Below are 24,840 nucleotides of genomic sequence, written 5' to 3' on the forward strand. Positions count from 1 at the left end.
GGCTTTTAATTCATAAACACATAAACCCTAACAAACACCATTGTACTTTAAAGTCAAAATTGGTATCAAAACTGATAGAAATTGTTCCTTTCTAATGGGAAAGGCACTCTCTAGGCTGGTTGTTAAGTAGGATATTGACAGGCAGTGAAAGATGAAGACGGCACTGTAAGAACGGAATGAGTTGGTTCCTGATTCATGGATGTAATTAGAACCACTCAGGGGTGGAGAACAACTGGACCTAAAACAAAAGCCAGCATGGAGGGAGATAAAGGAAGGAGAGACCAGCAGGATGTTATGTGGTGGTCATTTTGTCTCTAGCAGAATAATTTACCCTGTTCAATATCCCTGCTTTTCTCATAAACTCAGCATATCGCCTTTCTTTAAACTCAAGCCTTGAATGTTAATTACTTTAATTTCCATTACCTCACCACCCTCATTGTAGAAGAGGACTAATGCAAATTATACCACCCAGTACCTGGTAAAGGTTACCATAGTAACAACTATTGTCATTTATAGAATGCATTCAGGAAGTCTAATCTGTTCAGGGCATCTTCATTTGAAATATGTGTATCAGGACACCTTCATGGGTAAATATTTTTGTAAATGTCTTTGTATTCAGGTGTGCAGATAACACTTTCGTCCTCCAAACTTGTGATCAACCAAAGGTTAAAGAGAATGTCAGGCCCTGGCCGATTGGCTCAGCAGTAGAGCGTAGGCCTGGCGTGTGGATGTCCTGGGTTCAATTCCCAGCCAGGGCACACAGGAGAGGTGCCCATCTGCTTCTCCATCCTTCCCCCCTTTCTTTCTATCTCTCTCTTCCCCTCCCGCAGCCAAGGCTCCATGGGAGCAAAGTTGGGCCAGGCGCTGAGGATGGCTCCATGGCCTCCCCTCAGACGCTAGAATGGCTCTGGCTGCAACAGAGCAACACAGTCAATGCCTGCATCTAAAAAAATTCATTTAAAATTTAAAAAGGTGTTGGCAGGTGATAATCATTTTTTAATTTCCTCACATCTAAAATTTTTAGTAATTCAACTGCTACAATGTGGTTATTTCAAGGCCATAACTCATAGTTTGTTCCAGAAACTTTGATAGAAACCTAGTCACACATCTCCACTGCCCATTATTATTCCTAAGAACCACCTTTAAGCTAAAGAAGATAGTAACACGTGATGGAGCTTGTGAAGTAAATATCTACCTACCTCTCAATCTAAAGATAACAACCCAAATCTTATTTATTTTCCTTCTTTTCCAAGTGAGAGGAGGGGAGACAGAGAGACAGACTTCCGCATGGGCCCCCACTGGGATCCACCAGGCAACCCCGTCTGGGGCTAATGCCCCACCTGCCAGGGACCATGCTCCATACAGAGCTATTTTTAGTGCCTGAGGCAGAGGCTGCACAGAGCCCTCCACAGTGCCTGGGAAGATGCGCTTGAACCAATCGAGCTATGGCTGCCTAAGAGGAAGAGAGAGTGAGAGAGAATGAGACAGAATGAGACAGAATGAAAGGGGTGGAGGGCAGAAGCAGATGGCTGCTTCTCCAGTGTGCCCTGACCAAGAACCAACCACGGGACAGCCACACTCTGGGCTGACACTCTGCCACTGAGCCAAGGGGCCAGGCCTTTCAAATCTTCTTCAAACATTATTTATTTATGTATGTATTAAGCCTCAAAAGGGCAATTCACAGCATCCTTGAAATTTTCCAGATTTGCAAATTGGAGAAAAACTGGATTTTATTGATCTAACTCACTATCTATAGGAAGTTTGAGGTGTTGCAAGAAAGCAAGCAGTTAACTTTAGAAGAGCAAAAATCAGCCTTCCCAATATTAACACTATTCTTAAACATGCACAGCTCTGAGGTGTGTTCCAATGCTCATCGATAGGTGAGCACTACTGACATGGCGCTGAGAATTAAACACTTTTTGAGGACATGTCGCCTTTACCTGATCCTTTAGTTATATAAATATTGTGTAAAAACCATGAGATAGGGAAAGCATTTAGAAACTGCAACAATTTTGCCCTGGCCAGATAGCTCAGTTAGTTAGAGCACCGTCCCGAAGTGCAGAGGTTGCTGGTTCAATCCCGTCAGGGCACATACAGGAACAGATTGATGTTCCTGTTTCTCTCTTTCTCTCAACTCTCTCTCTCCCCCCTTCTCCCTTACTCTTCCACTAAAACATAAATAAATAAATAAATAAACGAATAAATAAATAAATGCAACAATTTTTAGATTATTTTCCACGTGGAAAAATCTGTTCAGTATTCGTGTACAGCTTCTAAAGATTTTGCTCTAGATGCAAAAATACTTCCCAAAAATACATTCAGTCACACATTATATTAGTTGTGCCCTATCTTGAAAAGTTTAAATGCCTATAAAATGTGACATAAAAATGTTATCTCACACATTTGATTAAAAACCATTTTCTCTTGAAGGCATTTTATAAAACAATAAGAATGAAAAGACAAAGGTTTGATTTTGCCAAGTAAACATAAATCTTTGGAACAAAACTCTCTCTCTAAGTCCCCCCTTTCTTAAAATACTAAAACTATAAAAAGAGAATAAGAAGGAAAAGTGATTTGAGAAACTGTCCTTCAGAGAGTGCCTAGTTCTCTCTCAGGAGCCTACTGATAGTGCCTGCGCCAGTCCGTACAGATAGCAACTGTACACACCAAGATTGTCTTCTCTGTTTATAAACACAGGACACGACTTAAGTTCAAATTATGAGAAAAAGAATGTCCATGGTCTTCTCATATTTAACATTTTGTAACTTTAAATTTATGACGCTTCTTTTTTTTGCTTTTTAACTTCCTTAGCTATCGTGCTAATAATAATAATGCTATAGTAAACATTATTAACATTTCTAAAGCACTTACTATGTGATTTGACACTGTTTCATATATACCTTCTCACTTAATCGCCACTACCATAAAGTTCTTATTTGTCTTAGATCCCAGTTTTAGATTTAAAAATTGAGGCTTAAAAAGATTAAGTAATTAACCCATCTTTTAACATGTTTATAAATTAAACCTGGACTATTTAATTCTTAAGTCACTCTACTTAACCTCTACTTCAACTTTTGCAATATTTTACTTAATATTATCCATTTTAAAAAGTGACTAAACTGGTTACTCTAATCAAAGTATCATAGTGTACTTAAATGCTAATATGACCAAAGAAAATTTGCATATATTTTAATATACATAAACCTGTTTCTAAGTTTGGCATATTCAGAAATATACCTGGATATTAATAATTATTGTGGACAACAAATAAAATAATTGTTAATGGCATAAAGTAGTTAAGGAACTTAATCTATACTGTTGATATCCTTCTTAGAGCTTTTAGTTAATTTCCATATATAAAATATTGATATTTGGATGATGTAAAATTAATAGGATATTGGGCTTCCCTAATCTGCCACTTGCACAGGCATGTGCGGTTTGGTAAAATAATTTCTCTAAGCTTCTGTTTCCTCACCTGTGGAATGGGGCAGCAGTATTCAAGCTGTAAAGATTAGGTGAGTACTGTATCTTAGTGTGCTTATCGTACTTCCTAACACAGCAGGCCTTTCATAAATGTTAGATGCTATGATTTCTCAGCTTTTTACCAAATGAAGAGTTAGTTTGTGTTTTTATAGAAGTGTAAATACCAATTAAGATAAGAAAAGCACATAAAGTTGCGAAAAGAGAAAAGTAAAATGTTGAGCCAATTGAGTTGAAGACACTGGTGTATCCAAGTAAAGAAATTCAGAGGACAGCAGCAGCAAAAATGTAGAGAGAGAAGAGCTCAGAATAATCTAAACAGAAGTGAGACAGAGGCAGGTATTCAGAAGCTGAGACAAACGGGGAATGAAGAGGACTAAGGCTAGACAGAAGCTGGAGAAAGACTTAACTTTTTGTTGAGTGGGCTGTCTTCACTCACGGTCTCTGTCAAGATAGATAACCAGCATCTAAAGTGTACCTCAAAATACCCAGGTGGATTATTAGAATACTGCCTCTGCTGGGAAGTGGCTCTGTAGTCTTGGCCAATTATATAATTCGGAGTCTCAGTGTCCTTACCTATACAAGGGAGTTAGCATCACTGACCACTGGGGTGTTAGGAAACAACTGGAGTAATACATGAAAGCCCCCACACAGTTACAGTGCCCGGGGCAGAGGATGCATGAAAATGGATACAGACTGTAGACAGTGAGGAGAGCTGGGAAATCAGAAAGACTTGCAGATCATATATATGAATGATAGAGCTGTAGTTTTCATGCCACAAGAGCCTAAAATAATGTTTAAAAAAATAGCTGCACACAAAATAAGCAAAACATTGTATTTAGTGTGTCTTACAGTATATATAAAAAAAGAGGTAATAAAAGAGATGGAAATGTCAAAGGCCTTGAAATAAAATATGTCCAAAGCTAACTAACAAAGAGCTTCTTTATTTGTAACTAAGTGAGACATACGGATATGCCTTCATCTTTTTGTACCCTTTTGACTTTCAGTTCCCTCAATAAAGAACTCCTCTTTAGCTATTTTGCTACCATTTACCCTCCACTCACAACCAGAAACCTAGATTTCTAATTTCCTGCTCCATGTCCCCACCTGCTTAAAAACTTCCCCGTTGTGTTAGACCAACTCTCATAACCCCAGAGCACAATGAAATATACAGGGTGTGGCAAAAGTACATTTACAGTTGTGAGTGTGTGAAACACAGATCTTATTCCCGTATTATTTATTAACTATGGTATTATTTTCCATGCAAACAATTGTAAACCTACCTTTTCCCCACCCTGTATATATTTTAAGCTTGTATATTTTTATTACATGTTATCTGGTTTTTAAAATTAAGAATAAGTTATTTGTAACAGTACATTAGATTAGCGTATAATCGTCTAACATAAAGACAGTGGAGAAAAGAGAAATGAGAACAAATTTTTTCTGTTCAAAGAAATCTTAAAGAGATCCTTCCAAAATCCCCTGATCTAGAAAGAGAAGGTATGATGGTGAAAAGGAATGTATGATGTGCAGGAATCCTAGCCACAGGGACATGGAGGTTATGTTCCATGCCTCTGGTTTTTGGAGCCCAGGAAAGTATATTTGGCCATGGTGTGCTTGTGACACACTCTCAGGGTAGGAAGGGCCCTCAGAAGTCATGGAACCCAATCCCCATCCCCAACACCACTGACCAGCTGTTCCGCAGCTGCCTCATTCATTCCTTATAATTACAGAAGAGGTTAGATCAGAGCCTACCACTCCACACATGAAGGAACTCACTACCTCCTAGGACAGAGCAGTCCAACTTTGGAAAGCTCTAACTGTGAGAAACTCCTTGATAGGGTTCAACCGAAATCTGATGCCTTACAATTTCAAACAGCTGCTAATGTTTCTGTTCTCCAAGGCTACACAGAACAGTGCTAATCCCTCTTGTATGTAACAATCCTTCAACTTTTGAAGATAGCTATCATGTCCCTTTCCCGAGCCTCCTCTTTTTCATGCTTGGCATCTACTTCTCCTTAATCATTCTTCAAATGAAGTGGTGCTCCACTACTCTGGTGTAATGTAGTAGTGTCTTTTGCAAAAAGAAAATCACAAATCTAAGTTAGCGAAAGTATCACAAACCGATAACTCAACTTCTACACAATATATTACATTTTAATCGTGTAAAGAAAAGTTTCGTATCAGATGTTTTCTTCTCCTTATCTGCCACAAATGGAAAGAGTATGGGCTTTCAAGGGACAGTCCCACATTTTATGTGACTTAACACATACATGTGGGACAGCTGACACCTTGCCAGATAACTATTCATTCTGATTAAAAATGTAAGCAGATAACATAGTTATTACCACACATATTATGTCAACCACAAATTCAAATGTGATTCCTCAGTGGATCAATTAAAAGACATATGACCCACCAGTTATCCACACCTACTTGCAAGAGAATTCATACCATCTGCTTCACTGACGTCCTTAGGCCTGCCTCACTCATGTGACTTTTCTCCTAGACTAATTCAGTCCGTGAGCCAAACACTCTGCCTATCTCGTTTTTAAACCATCTCTTTTCAAAACTCAATTCAAATAAAAAAGCACTTATGCTGTGACACAAAACTTAGAAACATGCCTTCTTCACACTAACAATTGTGGCTAAGTTAGTATATTACTACTCATAGTCCTCTTACTTTAAAATATGGAAAGATTTTTCATGTAATGACTATAATGGCAAAGATGCATCAGAATGGATCACAGCATATGCCAAAACAGATATCTGAAGGTCCAGTCCCATGCCCGGCAGTGATTTTTTAGTTGTGTGATCTGCAGAAGTCTGAGGAAGCCAGGGAGGGATGTGGGGAAGCCAATCAGATGAGAATGTATTTCAATATTTTAACAATCAGTAAAATTGTAAGAAACACAGGTCTTTTTTTTTTTTTTTTTTTTTTTGTATTTTTCTGAAGCTGGAAACGGGGAGAGACAGTCAGACAGACTCCCGCATGCACCCGACCGGGATCCACCCGGCACGCCCACCAGAGGGCGACGCTCTGCCCACCAGGGGGCGATGCTCTGCCCCTCCGGGGCGTCCTTCTGTTGCGACCAGAGCCACTCCAGCGCCTGGGACAGAGGCCAAGGAGCCATCCCCAGCGCCCGGGCTATCTTTGCTCCAATGGAGCCTCGGCAGCGGGAGGGGAAGAGAGAGAGAGAGAGAGAGAGAGAGAGAGAGAGAGAGAGGAAGGAAAGGGGGAGGGGTGGAGAAGCAAATGGGCGCTTCTCCTGTGTGCCCTGGCCGGGAATCGAACCCGGGACTTCTGCACGCCAGGCCGACGCTCTACCACTGAGCCAACCGGCCAGGGTGAAACACAGGTCTTGAATATCAGTCCTGGTAACAGAATATACTTTGCTTCTCGTACCCTTAACGCAAGTGTTTACAGGATTTTGAAAATGTCAAACAAAAGTCTCTACATTCTTAACAGAAATCAAATACAAACACTGAAGTTATTTTTTCATACATTTGAGTAGAAAGCATTGAAAAGCATTTGATCCTGACTTGGTATAAAATCAAAGATGTCATTAGTTTAAAACCTCCATGTACTATATATCAGCATATATACAATTACGATGAACTTTAATCAAGAGAAAAGTGGCTGAAAAAAAATTAACCTTGAAATAACCACTGGAAATATGATGAGATGAACAATTCATGAACATGAGAGTTATTCTCTATAGTGAGCTTGATTGTGGAGAATGTAGACTTGAGCCATGACAAAGCTCAGGTAGATATAAGGTTATAACTTTTCAGCCCTGGCCAGTGGCTCAGGTGATAAAACGTAGGTCTGAGGTATAAATGTCCCAGGTTCAATTCCCCGCCAGGGCACACGTAAGAAGCGAGCATCTGCTTCTCGCCCCCTCTCTCTTCCCCTTCTCTCCCTCTTCCCCTCTTGCAGTCAGCGGTCAGCTGGTTTGAACATTGGCTCCAGCACTGAGGATAGCTTGATTTCCCAGTCAGGGTGAATGTGGGAGTCTGTCTCACTATCTCCCCTTCTCTCACTTAAAAAAATTTTTTTTAAAAGGTTATAACTTTTCAGTTACCTTATAATTCGCTATGCTTTCAGGAATGTTCCTTGATATATGCCCAAATATGGATGTTATTGTACAAATTCCTGGATTTTTTAGAATCATATCTCCATCAAGTGTGATCTTTTTTTATATACAGTTAGCCTCATTTAGAAATTTCTCAAACATTTATTTTGAATAATGGCATTTTTTCACAAAGGCCAAGGTCTAAGCTTTAGGTCTTTTTGCTTTGTTTTATAGCTACTTCTGATAATTGCAGTGGATCCCACCCTATTGACTGACTTACACATCCACTGAATGGCTGGTTCCCAGAGGTCCAAAGTATCCATCTGAATCTGCACCAGCTTCAAACTACAAATTACCACAGAATAACAGGACTTTCGATTCACTTACAAGTAATCAAAATTCTATTTTTTTCTTTTTTAATTGATTTTAATTTATTGTGTTTATATAGATTCTAGTGTCCTACCAAATACATTCCGCCCACCCCCGTGTTCCCCTCAACATCCCCTTCCCCCCTCCTCCTAGGCCCTCCCCCCTCCCTTCCAGGATTTGCTTTTCTACTCTCTATATTCTTTAATATCAAAAACCCAAATTAAAGAGGTATTTTGAATGTTTTGACATATTTTATTTTCTGCAGACTTGGAATAATTGAAATGTTTTTGTTTTCCTTTTCTCATTAATAAATCTCACTTCACAGTGCTCATCCTGCCAGGGAGAAATATGGTACTTACAGAAATGTATTTTTATATAGCCTATAAATATTGAGTGAAAGCTGTTAAACTGTGGGAGATCAACTTCGTCTGCACCTTTCAAGAGTGACTGAGTCAGTTTGAGGAGTGAAATAGCATGTATCAGATCTAAATTTGCTCAACAAAATTAGCTGCATGCCATTCTATTCGTCTTATCTCTTTCTCTGGCTCATGGTGTGCTAATTCTGGCCATAAGCAATAGAGTAAGTACAGAAAAAATAATGAATGTCCCTTTCACCAACAGTTGCATAAAATGTTTTGTCTATTTCAATTTATCTCAAAGCTTTTTATACTTTCAAATTTTATCCTGTACTTAAAAAAAAAGAAAGAAAAGAAAAAGGCCACTAAAGAATTATATCTGAATACCAATCACTTCAGTTTCTATAAATTCCAAGTACACTTTTAGAGATTTCGATATATCACCAGGGACAGTGGCCCTGCTAAATCTGAAGTTAAAACAACTGGGAAATATTATTAACTGTTTAGTTGGATGTTTTTTTACACAGTAACATTGTGACTTGAAATACTTATCCTTTTATTATTACTTAAATGTGCTAATATAATCGTTAAATATGAATAAATATTGGTGCTGAGAGTACTGCTGTTAATTTAGATGCATTATTTTATTCACATCTAGTAATAATGTTTATTGTAGTTAAAATGGTCACATTTAACATAGCCAGATGATAAAAGTCAAAGAGATTTTTATCTGTGCTAAATAACAACTAATTAAAATTAAAAGTGCTATATTTCAAAGGGTAGGACCTTACAAATACTGCATAGCTTTTAAACAGTAGGTCCTGAGTTACAAATATCCAACTTAACATACAATGGAGTGCCATAAGGGCTATTATAATCAACTGCAGTTGGGCATCAGCGAAAATGACATCACAGAGTTACTCGACTCCCATGGAAAAGAACTTGCCAATGAAGACTTTATGGAACTAGAGCAGCAGATGACAGCCTTTAGGGAGGAAAACAGACCTAGAAACTCCAGAACTGAAAAAGTTTTCTACAAAACAGTTAGCCAGTGCTTTTTATCTCGTTGAAGCAGGAATGGCAATGAGAGAAAAGCAAGATCCTGACAGAGAGAGAGATTCACCAACATCTACGGACAGTGACTGAAGGCCCGAGATGCTCAAGGGCCATTTATAAGAAAAAGAAAAACTCAGTACAAGCCTCCTTGATGCTGACTTCAGGACGCTGACTCCAGCAGCAAAATCAAAACCTGACTCCCTAACACCAGATCCATCCTCTCCAACAAGTCCATCATCTTCCGCATCATCCAAGATCATTTAAGGTTTTATTTGAAAATGTTTAAGTATTTGTATGCACATAAAGGTGAAAATAAATACTATGTTAAGACAAACATCTAAGTTGCATTTAATTATTAAATGTATCTATTCCCACTTACATACATATTCAACTTAACAAACGTACAGAACCTATCTCATTCGTAAGCCGAGGACTGCCTGTATACCCAAATTGGCGAAATTCTTTTAAATCACACACAAACTATACAATTGCATAAGAGATATTATTATATTACCTATTTTTAAAACATGATGTCAAGAAAATAGATATATGTCTGCATTAATCATGTTTGTAGAGAGAAAATCTGAAAATTATCTTATGTAGTACATTATTATATACAAAGCTACATGGAAGTGTTTTATAGTATTATTTTACTGCATATGAAAATTTTTTCCTCGAAGCAGTGCATTGGTTTATATCAACAGTGGACTGTAACTTCATCCAGTAGAAAAAAACAATTAAAAATTATAATTACCCAAAATCCCCAGTGAAAGGGAATACTATTACTTCTGAAAATGTATAATTTTCAAATGTAAGCAGACTTCTGATAACTTTTTGTTGTTGTTTTTACAAGCTTCAGCTTCTGAGCCCCTCTCTTGCACTGGTGCCTCCCCAGGTCCTGTACTTAATTTCTATTTCCATTTCTGTATTGCTTGTTTCCCAATTTCTATAATATACTGCTTACAAAAATTAGGGGATATTTCAAAATAAATATAAAGCAATAAAAAAAAGCATTTGATTTTTTTTTATTAAACAGGAACATCAGAAAAGCAAACAAGTCAAAGAAAGTTCGATTATGCAAATGGGATGCAAAACAACTTTTATTTCATTGGTGAAAACACACTACACAAAAGGCTGAAAGTACTGGAGTGTCTGCATGTTCCCTGATCCCTAATTTTTGTGAACAGTGTCCATTTCTCAAAGACTTGAAAATGTCGCGGCTTCCAAATGTCCCCAAAAGGACAAGGCTTATCTCACTGTTTCCATAACATACACCATACAAGGAAAGAACTCTGGGGAATACAGCCGAGGAGGAGGACTACAGAGCAACCTCAAGGAAGACTCCTTCAATGACAGATACATTGGACAAGCTAATTCACATGGCTCCAGAAAAAGCAAAAAGAGCTGTTGACCTGACGGCGGGAGGATTTGGTGTGCTGAGCATCCATGCGTCGCACAGCAGGGCAGGTAGAGTGGGGCCGCGCTTCTGAGAGGCATCTGGAGCTCTGTGGCTGCCAGAGGCGTCCAAGTAGCTGCGCAGAGAAGGCAGAGCCAGCTGGCTCTCAGGGCGGGGCAGACAGGCGACGTGGACCAGACCGGTATACAAGTCAGGCTTCGCCCATGCATACCTCTTCTTTATGTCCCTATTTCCTTATCTACAAAGACAGAACAAGAGTTCCTGAGTCAAACTCCCTTCTCGGGTCCTCTTAAAAGAAAAGCAATCAGAAGGTTCTAAAGGAATTTCAGACAGAGGTCTGAATGTCTCTATTGCCCAGGTCTCTCATTAGGTGACTACTCTGCAGATGGTTAGGGAAGTTTGAAAGATTCATTAACTCTTCCAGGCCATGATAAATTAAGATACTAGTGGGGTACTACAGTGACTTGGAAAGGTGCAGTTTCTCAGAACCCAGTAACCTGAGAAGAAATGTCTGGAAGATCATGTTCACTGGCAGAAGCTGGCTCTATAAATACTATCAGCATGTCACCAATTGTCAGAATGCAGAATAAATATGTAAAAGAGAAGCCAAGAGAACCCCAGTCACCTCTCAGTTCAGTTATTTTGCAAGGGCTTTCTCTGTATGATCCTTTTGAAATGGTAGGCATATGTCTAGTTGTCTCCTTGAAGCTACTGAGAGATACTGGTTACAAGAAAGCTGTATTATCACATATATCTAGGAACAGAAAATGCCACATTCAATTGGAACTTATTTTTTATTCATAAAATACTATTAGCATTTCTCTGGAGGCATATATTCCTCCCAAGAGTTTGGAAAATTACTTAGTAACATACATACATATACATTGTATTGTGCTTTATTAGACTCCTCTAACCATCCTTAAAAGAAAGGGAAAAGTTGGCATCTTGAGTTTCTTATATGTTCTCCCCGTTCCTCACATGATCCTGGAATACAGTGATGGGTCAGTTCATGCATACTGGTTTACACTGATTGCGTGGTGAGCGCACAGTGGAATATATAGAAGATGTATTATAAAGCTGTACCTCTAAAATTTATATAATGCTATTAAACAACATTAGCCCAATGAACTTAATTTAAAAAAAAATTTTAATGGGAGATTTAAATCACAATATAATAGCCACATAAAAATAGTGGAGTACAAAACACATGTTTAAGTATGATAGTCACATATATTTAACTCACCAAAAATAAAACTAACAGAAATACTTTGTACCATATTATGAGCAGGCTCTAAAAATGGGAATGGGGACAAGTGATATACTCTTGGAAACCCTCCATTGAAAGAAATACCCTTGGAAGCTTGAGAAAGCAACTAAAGAAATTCCCAGGGTAAACATGCCTAATGTCTATTATTAAAGAATTCTATAACTATGTTTTTAGAACAGCTTACTTTGTGCACTAGATGGTTTAATTACAAAAAAATAACCATCTTTGAATAAGCTTAAAAATGTTTCAGTAAATGTATGTTATTCTTTCATTTAAAATTACTTTTAAAGAGCTTACTATGTATGTGGCACCACATTAATCTCTGCAAGGAGTACAAACTCTTGGTTTTAAAAAGTTAAAAGTACAGTATGGTTTGAGATTAAACTCCAGGTACGTGGTATAGATAAGGATTATTTATAGTGCAGGGCAGTCGGCAAAGGAAGGTTAATTATGAGGTATGATTTAATGTAGGACTGAAAAGATTCAACATTTGAGATAGGCAGAGGCACTCAGTGAACCATGAATCCCAGGGGTAAGGGGTCAGCGAAGGCAAAGACAAGAAGCAAGGTCCAGTCATGGAATACTGACTAGGTAAGCCTGGTTCTTAGATTACCTGGTAAGAAACAAGACTGAATTAAAAGGGAAACTGAAGACTATTTTAAAAGGCTTTGGATTTTATAAGGGGAATCCATTTGAAGGCTTCTAAGTAGAATCAAGTATGATAAAATGTATTACATTAGAAATGGTCATCTGGAAATGAGAAAAGAAGTCTTGGAGGGAAGAGGGCATTGAACAAGGGAACCAATAAAACGGATCTCACAAAATAGCCCTGCTCTGAGGTTCTAAGGACTGGATGAGTCAATAAAAATGTAGGAAATTGATGTTAATAAGCCATGCAATCAAATTTCTATTAGAAAAACAAAAATTTGTTTATCTGCTCTGATTCTAAGTAAAATGATCAGACAAAGGAACTTCTAAAACTAAAGGTGTGTGTCTTTAAGAAATACTATTGTTTATTTCTTTTTTATTTTCATTGGTCCCTACAGAAACAAATTCATATTGCCTAAGCCTACAGGGAAGAATAGAAAATGATGACAAAAGTAATTTTAGTAAAAGGAGAGTTCATGTAAAGCAAAATATTCACTACCACCAATGACCTCAATTAGGCAGCCCTGTGCTAGTGGGAGGGATCTATCCTGAAATACAGGTTTGCACAACTTATTACTCAAAGTATAACTATATTAGATACAGTCTCAGAAACTAGATCATCCATGGCCATCTTTCTCAGTCCTAACCAGACATGAGATATCCTCAGAAAGACAACAGAAGTCCAGCAAATGCATCTTTTGAAGGCAGACTTAGGATCCCTACTTGTATCCTAAGGCTTAAAACCTGGATGTCCACCTATCCCAGATGCATATGGCATCAGACATAAGTAAAAGTCAAAAGAGTAATAAAGATGTAGTAGGTCAAAGTGATTATTTGCAAGTCTAAGCTTTTTGGAAAACAAACAAACTAGTGTTTATCACACACACCATTCATTTTCTTCTCTTTAAACACCTTCGGACAATGTTCCAAATGAAATATATATGCACAACAAAAACACACACACACATTCACACAGCTTGATTCCTAGTATTTCAACTCTGAATTCAGACACTAAGTCTTACAGATTCCTACTGATGTTTAGCATGCTTCGAAACTCTCTACAACAAGGGCAATAACATGATTAACAATGATGGTAACCTACCTCTACCCCTCAAGGGAGAGGTTTAATGATGTTGCCCGGGAAGTTACATGGTATCTATGTTAATGTTACCAGGTCCTCACTCATCTCAAACCCCTAACAGGAAGTAACTCTCCCTGGCTGAACAAGTATCAAACCTCCTTCCCCTGAGAATGCAGACCATGACTGAAAAGCTCTGGTGCTTAAGAAAGTCAGCAGACACAACCAGAGAGTGTTAAGCTTATGTCAAGGCTCCATTGTAGCAAAGATGGCCGGGGCGCTGGGGATGGCTCCTTGGCCTCTGCCCCAGGCGCTGGAGTGGCTCTGGTCACGACAGAGCAACGCCCCGGAGGGGCAGAGCATCGCCCCCTGGTGGGCAGAGCGTCGCCCCTGGTGGGCGTGCCGGGTGGATCCCGGTCCGGCGCATGCGAGAGTCTGACTGTCTCTCCCCGTTTCCAGCTTCAGAAAAAATACAATAATAATAATAATAATAATAATAATAATAATAATAACATGGCAAACTCAGGAGGCCCAGAGGAAGCATCTTGCAGAAGCCAACAAGAGGGAGGCAAACGTGCACTAGACATAAATGTATAAAGTCTTAGTAGTTCAAGCTTAACTTACGTACTTCTGCAAAGAATACAACTGTGATCTTAGGAGAGGCCTGAAAAGAAAAAAAGAAAAAAAAAAAAGAGGACCCAACAAAGACAGTGTAAAAAAAAAAAATAACTTGGCTCCAAGGACTGGGTGAACAAGTCTGAAGTGTTCCCATTGGTTTGCTGATAAATGGTCCTTATCAACTAACTGGTGATGAGAAGTCCAGGGGTTAGCCTTTATAGTCCATTTTGTTTGAGCACACATATCACTTAATAACAAATGAAGAAACCGTTCATTTTGTTTGAGCACACATATCACTTAATAACAAATGAAGAAACCGTTCATTTTGTTTGAGCACACATATCACTTAATAACAAATGAGGAAGTAACCATTCTCTACTGTTTGGTCATCTTTAAAGTCACATAAAAGAAATTGTTGAAGGTGCCGTTATACACAAAAACTAGTGTGGCAGCCCTTATCTGACTTTTAGGGTCAACATGCTATGTCAGAAGAAACCCTGCTTAGTAAACAGAGCCTCTTACAGAACTGTCTTAACAAAGGTGCCTTATTTCTTTATTCTCAACGAGCTGCAAATTATAAATGCAATCAACGATTAGTTCCTAAAGATAAAGATGTTGATGATCCATCTCACAGTCTTCCCCTTGAAAAGAACTTCACAGCTTGATAATTAGGCCCATGGTTCCAACCCATTTGTTTTCATTTCAGTCTTGCAATTCACTTGTAAAAAACAACACAGCCTTGTATCTGTTTATTTTTTTAAGTGTCTGCAACTTTTCAAGTACTTTTATGTTTGTTCAAAATAAGTGATAGGGGTTTCAAGAGATGCCAACTAATTTACACCACCCAACTTCCCTGTGCTCCCAGTCGCCCCAGTTACACACTGAGAGGACCAATATGTGGTCCCTAAATAATGCCAGACTTCTTCCAGGCCAGCACAGAGAAGCAAGGGAAGAGTGGGAGGCAACTGGGGCACAAAGTGGCTTCTCACTGCAGTTGTAACAAAAGCAGCTTCCCCCCTGCCCCGGGTACCTTGTTTAGATACTAGGGCCACACAAATGAATTCCCTTGAAAAAAATCAAAAAGAGGCCCACTTACAAACATAATTGAAAACCGATGGATTTCTTTTTCTTAAAAGTCTAAACATCCTTTGTTCTAAATATTTTTTTGTAATAAGGTTAATTGTTTCGGTGTCACTTTTAGTTTCACTAATAGAGATGAAAGAATTGAGACACAGAGCAAGAAGTCTAACCAAAGATCACATAAGAAAAGACTGGAAGACCAGAATCCAATTCTCCTAACTTTTATTCTGGTGCTTTGCTCTGTAGCATCACAGAGCAGCAGGGCGGCGGCTGCACTACCCACCGCTCAGGCACGCACCTTTCTCATTAGATTCTATGTGGCTGCTGCCCCCTGGAGTTGTGCAAAAGCAACAGGCTGGCAGAATCATCGCTTATTCAAAAAGAAAATAACTATAAAACAATTACCACATTGTTCGAAAAAGCACTTTAGAATTAGTGCTTTTCATATATTTTCATATATTTTACCTCTTTGTCATAAATGTGAGGCAGTTCTCTTCCCTCTTGAAAACTTAGTACAAATAGCACTCATCTAAGTGTCAAATCCAAAAACAAGAAAGTGGGTTTAAAGCGCTGATGAAAGCATTGGAAAATAGCTCAATTTCTTTAATAAACATGTCAGAATTCTCAACAACTCAGAAAGAGAGAAGTCATATACAGTGAAATCTGAAGAGACCACACAGCAGTTCTGCCAAGTAATATTTGGGGGAAATGGCCTCAAATATGAATTCTTTAGAGTTAAGAACCTCTTTATCTCATTTAGACAGGTGCCATTGTCACAGAGATGGTCTTATAAAAACTTTCCATTATATTCAATAACTTACGTGTACATCCTTTAAATATCTATATATATATTCGCTTGCTGCTGGAATATTCCTTAATAGCACAGAAGACATTAAAGACATTTTTTCAGAAAACAGAGGAGGAACAGAAAGAACACGACGTGCATGTCCCTCCAGAGTACGCAGCCGAGTCACAAAGACATGGAGGGAGTTGTTCAGAGAAAATATCCCCCCAATATATATATCATATATCCTGATTTAAAACACCTAGTTATGCCCTGTGTCAAACCCACAAAATAAGCACTTCAGATCTCATTCTAATTATGCAGAAGAGCTATGGTTTTAAGAAACATTGATTTAGGATCTTGTCACTATAAAAAAAATTAAGAAATTATCATTCATTATATGCACTGTAAACTCCAGTCAATACCTATATTAGAAAGCATGAAATGTTAGGGTTGAACTCCATCTACCCAATATTTATAATTATTTAGACAATGAGTCTTAGAGAAAAGATGCAATCTGGTTCCATATGGCCAAATGTAATATAGTAGATCATTTTTAAAATGATATAACCTGGAGAAAAGTTTATCATATGATTAAATTCTGGCCTGCACAACATACTCTGTAGATCACTAAAAAAAGATAACAATGGGGTACACTTGACAATTAATTTTTGTAGAATTGCTGTGGGCTTGAACAAATATAAGCTCATTTCAATGTAAGTATTAACATCTCCATAAAACTGTACCTCTCAAAAAGTATGAACTCAAACAGCAAGGGCCAACAAGTTTGCAGGCAACATCTTTTTTTTGCATTTGTTTTATTTATGTGTTAAGTGTTTTAGGCACTTGTAAATTACACATGGAGATCTAACAGCAGCAGAACACTAAAATAAAGCAAACACTTGTAGCTATTGTTAATATATGTTGAATTTTCTTAATAACTGACTTGGAATAATATGAAAATGATATCATTTTAAAGCGTTGCAATGTCTAAGGCGCCCTAATGCAATTTTTTGTCTCAAAAGTATACCTTATATAGTCATTAATCTCAAGATGGCTCTAATCAACAAGCTTCACAATATTTAAGAAAAAATATTGGGGATTGCTTGCATCACTAGCATTTTTTAAAAAATTTTAATGGCAGTGGTTTACCTTCCTTCCTTGGTCAAGAGGAGAAAAAAAAGGAGAAAGAGAAGGAAAATGGTATATACATCTCTATAGGAAGATTGGGCCTTGGAGTCAGAGGTGTGCTTGTGATCTTGGATCGATGCCTTTTTATTTTCTTTCAGGAATAAATCCGAGCAATGGAATGGCTTGCAATTGTCCAGCCAACCAGTCATATCAGATTTATCAGAAAGAAAGAATGAAAACTGGCTCAAAGGACTCCCGCAGTGGCTGAGTGGCAGGTGGCTGGGAAATACACCCACAAAAAGGAATATGCTTAGTGGTGAAGGGGAAAATATATACTCACGTGTGTAAATGCAATAAACAATAAGATGTTAAAAGAGAATCTACAGTAATGGAAAGGGTGAATGCATAAGACAGATGATAAATAGTACTTCTATCTAAGAACCAAAGGGTCTAAAGGCTCATGAATACTAAATATCTGAAACCACTTTAAGAAGGAAATATGATTTCCCCACAAATGAATGCAAACTCTAAAATTCAACCACTGCAAACTTACTGTATTCAGGTTAGAGGAAAAAGAAAAAAAAATGTAAATCTTCCATGCAGCACATGCTCTGGTAAATATTCTAATGTAATTTCTTAATTAAGACACATTTCCATTGACTAAATGAAAAATATATAGAAAGCAGTAAGTGCCTTGATTTTCAAAAAAAAAATTGACTTTTGATGCATGCATGATTAAAATAAAAATGGTTACATTTAAGAAGAAAATCAGAAAACAGGAACCATGACACAACCAAGAGTCCTTCAATTTTTTTCACAACAGTTCATATTAGTGTTTTCAGGCGATGTGCAGTAATACTAATAGGTAACAATTTATTAAAAAGCATTTTGAGAAAAAAAACAATACCTTCTACAAAGACCCCTTTTACCTATCTAAGATGTTCAAAATTAAAAGAAAAAAAGAAACAGTGTATCTATGGGTGTGCTTATAGCAAACACATGTAGCAAAAAAGATTGACTTTTTAAAAAAATATATTTAACCTCTCTTTTAATATCTAATGAAGTTTTATTAACCTTTTTCTTCTCACATGTAAAAACAACCCCTAAGTTTGGAGATATAACTTTAAAATATGTAAGAAAACGTATGTTCTTTTATAGAATGAAAAGCAGGACTAAGTTACTTGCAAATAAGACATGGGAACTCCACTTGTTCAGCACCCTTCTGTTACCGTGTGGAAGACTATCATCAATACCACTGGATAGTTCATTTCAATACAAAGGTGATTTTATTTTTCAATCATTCCAGAAAGACAGAAATTTTGGAATTATTTATTTTAGTAGTAAAGACAAGTAGTCATATAACCGGCCCTTGGCTATATTTCCTGATAAAATGAATCACTGAGAATGAGGCAAAGTCCTTCATAATTACCAAATAATAATAATAATAATAATAACAATAATCGCCTTCTCTAAAGCTCATTTTTCCCCAAGCTCTAAAAAGGAGAAAAAAAATAAAGGTCCTGTTCAGTTGAAATTATTTTAAGAAATATCTTAAATCTATACAAGAGAATCATTGCCCCTCCCCTATTTTTATTCTATTCACATAGAGCAGTAAATAAGGTGCATTCCTTCTGCTTCTTAAGAAATTAGCATTTCAAAAATATGCCACTTTCCCCTGAACTCCAAGCGTGTCTAATAATACGAGAAGCAGATTGTCTTCCCTCGTTTCCTTAATTTGTTTCATCTAAAAGCAATTCACTCAACATCTTGTCGCCCTCTGGCAGCTTAGTTTACTTATCCGCACTTAATTTCTCATTTGGACCAAAACAAACTCCTCCAAACTGCTACTGACTGCTAACCACGAGAGGGGAGATGCAATATTTACTTGGAAACATACAGCCGCACAGACACAGCCGCAGACACACACAGCTCTTCACCCACATCCCAGACAGTAACTTGGTGTTAACAGCACACTACATTAAAGCCAGCCGAACTTTCCCAGCCAGGTGCGGCAGAGTGAAGGGTGGGGTAGGATGAAAAAAAGAGGTCCCCAGGGGCATTTACAGTTTCCAGTGGATCACCTTAGCCTGCGTGTTGCAATTATATCAGGGATGCACCCGACAGCTTTTCTTTGTGCGGCCCTTTCATCTAGATCACTTTGTGTTTCGAACAAGTGAGGCTCGCCTTTGTGTCCCCAGAATTTCAAGTACAGAGTCACACACGGACCAACAATGGCACGCTAATCCTTGCGTTCTAAATGGGCTCACTTGTGGGTCTGACAATTCGCGGGGGGCGGAGGGGGGGGGGAGAAGCGAGAAGAGACCAGCTGCAGAACTAATTTGGATTACATTCCTCGCAGAAATTCTGAAAAGGGCTTTTCGGCATAGCTCAACCCCAAGCCGCACAGTTAATACCGAATTGCTGCGGACTCGGAGCCGGGTCCCCCAGCGGCTGAATCCGAACCAGACAGCCCCCAGTGGGTCGTCTCCGAGAAATTCCTCTCCGCTAAGCCTGCACGTTGGTCGCAACTGCTTTTGAATGGGTCCATGTGCATAATCAGCCCATTGAGGGGAAATATGAAGGGGCTCGGAGTGGACAGGGAGATAAAAAGGGATGTATCCAAGAGGCCGCTTGGAATCTCCAGTCCGTGCTGGCGTAATTCCGGAGGTGGCTGGAGCGCGGGACCTGGTATGCATGAAGAATTCCAGAGTAACTGGGAGAGTGCGAACGACCAGGACAAACGGCGCACAGTGTGCCATTCGAAGGTCATTCTGAAAGGCTCTATGATTATAACTTGTTATTTATTAGGCAAGACAAGGAGGAGGAGGAGGAGGAGGAGGCGGCGGCGGCGGGGGCGGGGGCGGAGCGGGAAAACTACAGCGCGCTGTTTTCTCGGTGAGGTCAGAAGGACACCCTCCCCGGCCTAGAGCTCTCCCTATCTAGCGCCACTCCCGGGGGCTTTTTTATCTCCTGTGGCTGCCTCCCACGCTCCCGGGAGCAGCCCTGGATGGTTCCGGAAATATCTCCGGCTCTCCAAAAGGGCCCCCCTTGGCCGCGTCAGACACCGATTCTATTCAGTGCGTCTCTCTCCCACTTTCAACCCCAGGAAACTCAAGCGTCAGAAACTTTGAGCAGCTCGGCAGGTGCTGTCATTAGCCCTGCCTGCCGCGGCGCGCCAGCCCCGCCGCGCTGCCTCTCGGGGGTCACTTAGCCTTTCGCCTGTCCAGGTAGCTGGGGCTCAAGCTCTCCACCAACAGGGGCCGCACACCCAGCCAGCCGCGCCGCCTCGGGTTCAATCAATTCGCGCGACAGGTCGGCTCGGCAGCCGCTGGGCAGTAAACAGAGAAGTTGGAGGGACTCCGGCCAATAGCAAGTTTAACTACAGGAAGAACTCTTCCTGGAGCCAAACCCAGCAACCGACGGGAAGGCAGGGCTCCCGACTCACGTATGTCAACCTCTTTTTTTTTTTTTTTTTAGGGGTGAAAAAATAAAAAGGGATGTCAGGCCGGCAAGCAAGCTTCCCTTCAAGTCAATCGGGCGAGGGCTCCGGGACGCCGGCCTCCTGGGCCCGGAGTTCCAGGCCCCCGGGCCGGGGCGCGCCCGCCCGCAGCTGCAGCTGCCCGGGCTGGGCTCAAGTCGGGTCTGGTCCGGCAAGGCTCGGGCGACTGGAGGCGCAGTGGCCGCCGGCGGCACGCACAGGTGCCAAGCCCGTTTTCGAAGCCCCACTCTCCGGAGCCCTCCGCACAGAAGGGTCCAGCTGGCACCGCCCCAGGACCCCAGTCCTCCCGTGGCCCGAGCGGTGCGCGCTTCTCCCAAGCTTCTGCCCTCGGGGGCCCAGACGCGGGAAGGAGCGTCTCCTCTGATTCGGGGTTTGGGTCTCCCTTGTCCCGCAACACAGGCGCGGGGATCACAGAAGGGATTCCGCTCAGGTTTCACACAAAACGCGCGAGAAACAAAAAAAAGGGGGGGGGGCTTAAGGAAAGAAAAGAGAGAGAGGTGCAGAGTGGTTTTTTTTTCACGATAAATAAAACACATGCACACACTGAGGGTAAGTTTGGGGACAGAATGAGAGGCGACCAAGAGCCCCAGGAAGAGGATCAGGTGGAGTGGTCCCTCCTCTCCTGAGGACCAGCGGATGTCAGGTTGGGCTAAGGGGGACGAGGAAGCCACCCATGCAGCCAAGCGGGCCGTAGCAGGTCCGACAACTGGTGCGCGAGAAAGAACCACGACCCACCTGACTGAGAAGCGCTGGGCTGGACGCTTCCCGCAGCCACCAGAAGGCTCACCCAGACGCACAGTCCTGCCGCCAGCTTCATTTTTTGGAAGTCTCAGATCCCGTGCTGACAGTTACATGTCCAAATGGCATATCCCCTTTCGGGCACGCGGAGAAGATCCGTCAGCCAGGCGCGCGTGGGGGCGCGAAGGAGACTGGCGCGTCGCGCGCGCGGTGCACCGGCTCCGAGCGCAGGCGACCAAGTCGGCGATTGCGGGTTCAGGGCCGAGGACCCGAGGCTGGGGAGAGTGGACGCTTGAGTGTGGGTGCGTGTCTGAGCGGGTGCTCGAGTGTGTGAACGTGCGGCTCCTGGCTGGACTGTGCAGCTATTTATTTCCCCGTGTGATCGTTCTCGCTCTCCTTCCCTGCTCACTTTCTCTCTTTCTCACTGGTCGGGCAACAATGAAAAGGAAGGGGAAAAAAGGGTTTCCAAAAAAAAGTTGATTGCAAAGAGGCGGTAGGTTTCCGGCCTCTCGCCCCAGCAGGGCTATGTTCGGCTCCCTGTTTAGTTTCCTTGCACCTCCAATCCAAATTGGGAAGAAAGTGGGGAGGAGGAAGCTTCTTGCTGCTTCTCCCTCTATCCAGTCCTTTTTCCTGCCAGCTTTGCTCACACTTGTCCAGCGGCTGCGGTAATTAAAGCTCCAAGCGTTATTTCCAACGCTCCGCAGTCTCCAGCTGCAGCCCCACGGAGAAATTAATAAGACTCCCGGAGAAGGAAAAAAAAAAAAAAAAAAAAGTGGAGGGGGGGCGGATAAAACAAGCCTCCACGCAACCGGGCTGGCTCTGCTCAGCGGCGCAAACCCCGCCCCGCTCCGACCCACTAGCCACGCCTTTCCTCCCGCCCCCTCCCACAGAGGGAAATCTTATTGGCTGAGCCACTCTCCAAAATCGTCGGGCTCAGGAGTTGGGAAAACACCTGTCAGGGCGCGGGAGCGTGGTCGTGTGGGCGGGGGAAGCTGTATTTAAAGGGCTCACCCGAGGCCACAGAGTGAATGAAACAGAGGGTTGAGACAGCTGGCCCGCGGAGTGCCTGGCCATTAGAGGGGTGCTTACAGAAAAGATTTTTTTTTTTTAATAAAAAGAAATTCACCGTTTTCCCATTGCCCCTGGGTGCTCATCCAAAGACTAGACTTTCGCTAGAAGTATTAAAAAAATAATAATACGTGACTTCAGGCATAAAGACTCCACAGTTCTCTGTCCCTCATCATGCTCCACAGTCAGAAATGAGTTGAAAAGCTGGTTCAGTATCTGATAGCCTCTGCAGATTAGGTAGTCCCTGGGGTATCACCTGTCTTCCGCCCCCCACCCCCACCATTCCCACACTCCCAAACAGACCTACACTGAGTCAAACTACAAGTCCACATTTGTAGAACTACATCCTTTGAATTTTCAGCTTTATGGTTCACCTTCCCTTGGTCTCTAGGACAACTTGGTTTGGAGTTCTCATTAAACAGATTCTTGTCCAAAGGTACAAATTTGGTCATAAAGGACCAGAAATTGCTCCAGACCCGAGCTGGTCCGTTTAAAATAACTTAAGATCACCATGACAGGATAGAATGCGCCGGAAATGATACGGGTCTTCTGCAATGGACCCAGCTTTAGGCCAATTCCATGTTCTCACGCTGCAAGTTCATGGCCTCCTGCCCCCAATCCCCAGGTTATTTCTAGCTATGGGAGTTCCTGGGCTGCTCTTGATCTAAAATACCCTGGGATTGAGCCATAACAGAGGACATGTTGCTTGCCTTCTGCAGCCCTGGAACTGTACCCTGGGCAGAGACCAGAATCTCATATGCACAGTAGGTTCTTGATTTGCTGTTTGCACAGGCATTCTCCGTGTGACTTGTTTTCCTTTCTCAGTTTCTCCAGAAGCAGCAAATGCATAAATAACAAGTATCAGGGGAACATAAAAATCAAGCCACTCTGCCTCGTCACTCAACATTAGAGACCTTCCCATTCCTCCCTCACATCTTATCTATAGCCTTGTCCCCATAGAATTTCCACGGAGCTGAGAACAGAGAAAAACACAACCTCATCCCATAAGCCTGAAGTCTCCCCTTTCTTAGGCCCACAGTAACAGGCACAGAGTGGACGCCAAACAAGCTGAGCATAATGTTTTACCCAGCAGTCGGAGGCGTGGAGAAACTAAGCCTGGAGCGGGCAGTGATGACTCCATGATGGTACTAATTGCAGCAGGACTATGCACACTGACGTTTGAAATTATCTTTGTTTTGCATTTTTATCACCCTCCCCCCAACACACACACAACTCTGTTTTCTTTCATTCAATCTCTTCTCCCTCCCCTTTCCTTAAATCCTCTTCTGCTTCCTGTGATGACTCTGAAATACCTCTTTTCCATAAAAGCTACTTCTTTTTTTTTTTTTTAGATTGTATTTATTAATTTTTAGAAGGACAGAGAGAGAGAGAAGGGGGGAGGAGCAGGAAGCATCAACTCCCATATGTGCCTTGACCAGGCAAGCCCAAGGTTTTGAACCAGTGATCTCAGCATTTCCAGGTCGAGGCTTTATCCACTGTGCCACCACAGGTCAGGCCAAAAGTTATATCTTTTTAAATTTCCATTCTGTCCCCAGAATAACAATTTAAGTGATTAAAACAAAACAAAAACATCTTGCTTTTGGAAAAGTTTAAGTTTCTGTTTAAAAAAAAAGTCTTATATATGATAACACTGACACTGCAAGAAGTGAAGAACTAGATTGTATATTTTAGCTTAAATTGAGGGGAAAATTACAAAACACTTCATATGTGGGGGCTTTTTCTACTTGTGTCCATGATAATAGTTTTTGCTCCCTCATCAAGTTTATAGCTCTTGTATGGCAGGAACTCTCCTAGTTACCTTTGTCTCACTCATCTATCTAAAATAATTCTTGGCAAAAGAAGGACTTCAATTAATATTCATTGGTTAAAAAAACTTAGTCTATGTTTTTTGGATGCTAGACTGCCAAAACTATGTATCCACCAATTAAATTACTTGAAAGATCCATGATTTTCCCCTGATTCTAAAATGTTCTGCCTTCACCACATTTTCCTGGTTCTAAGTGTAGAAGCAATGATTGATACCTGGCCAGAATTGGGTATCTTTTTCATTGGCATGAAAGTTCTACCCAACAAAACATCCTGTATTCTATCGTGACTCATCTACCCAATCAAAATCTAGCTCAAAGGCTTTGAATACGACACCCTACAGACTTA

General features: G+C 40.8%; 1 protein-coding gene across 5 annotated transcripts in view; it reads right to left on the reverse strand.

The window, feature by feature from the left end:
- Positions 1 to 22,306, reverse strand: part of ERBB4 (erb-b2 receptor tyrosine kinase 4) — a 1,119,996-nt gene extending 1,097,690 nt beyond the window's left edge. For all 5 annotated transcript variants that reach the window (XM_066346729.1, XM_066346728.1, XM_066346726.1 and 2 more), the window contains exon 1: positions 21,595 to 22,306. In XM_066346729.1, coding sequence (XP_066202826.1) covers positions 21,595 to 21,676 — 82 coding nt within the window. In that variant the 5' untranslated portion in view covers positions 21,677 to 22,306. The remainder of the gene's footprint in view (positions 1 to 21,594) is intronic.
- Between the last annotated feature and the right edge of the window lie 2,534 nt (positions 22,307 to 24,840).

The sequence above is a fragment of the Saccopteryx leptura genome, chromosome 7, assembly GCF_036850995.1.
Source record: "Saccopteryx leptura isolate mSacLep1 chromosome 7, mSacLep1_pri_phased_curated, whole genome shotgun sequence".
Classification (NCBI taxonomy): Eukaryota; Metazoa; Chordata; class Mammalia; order Chiroptera; family Emballonuridae; genus Saccopteryx; species Saccopteryx leptura.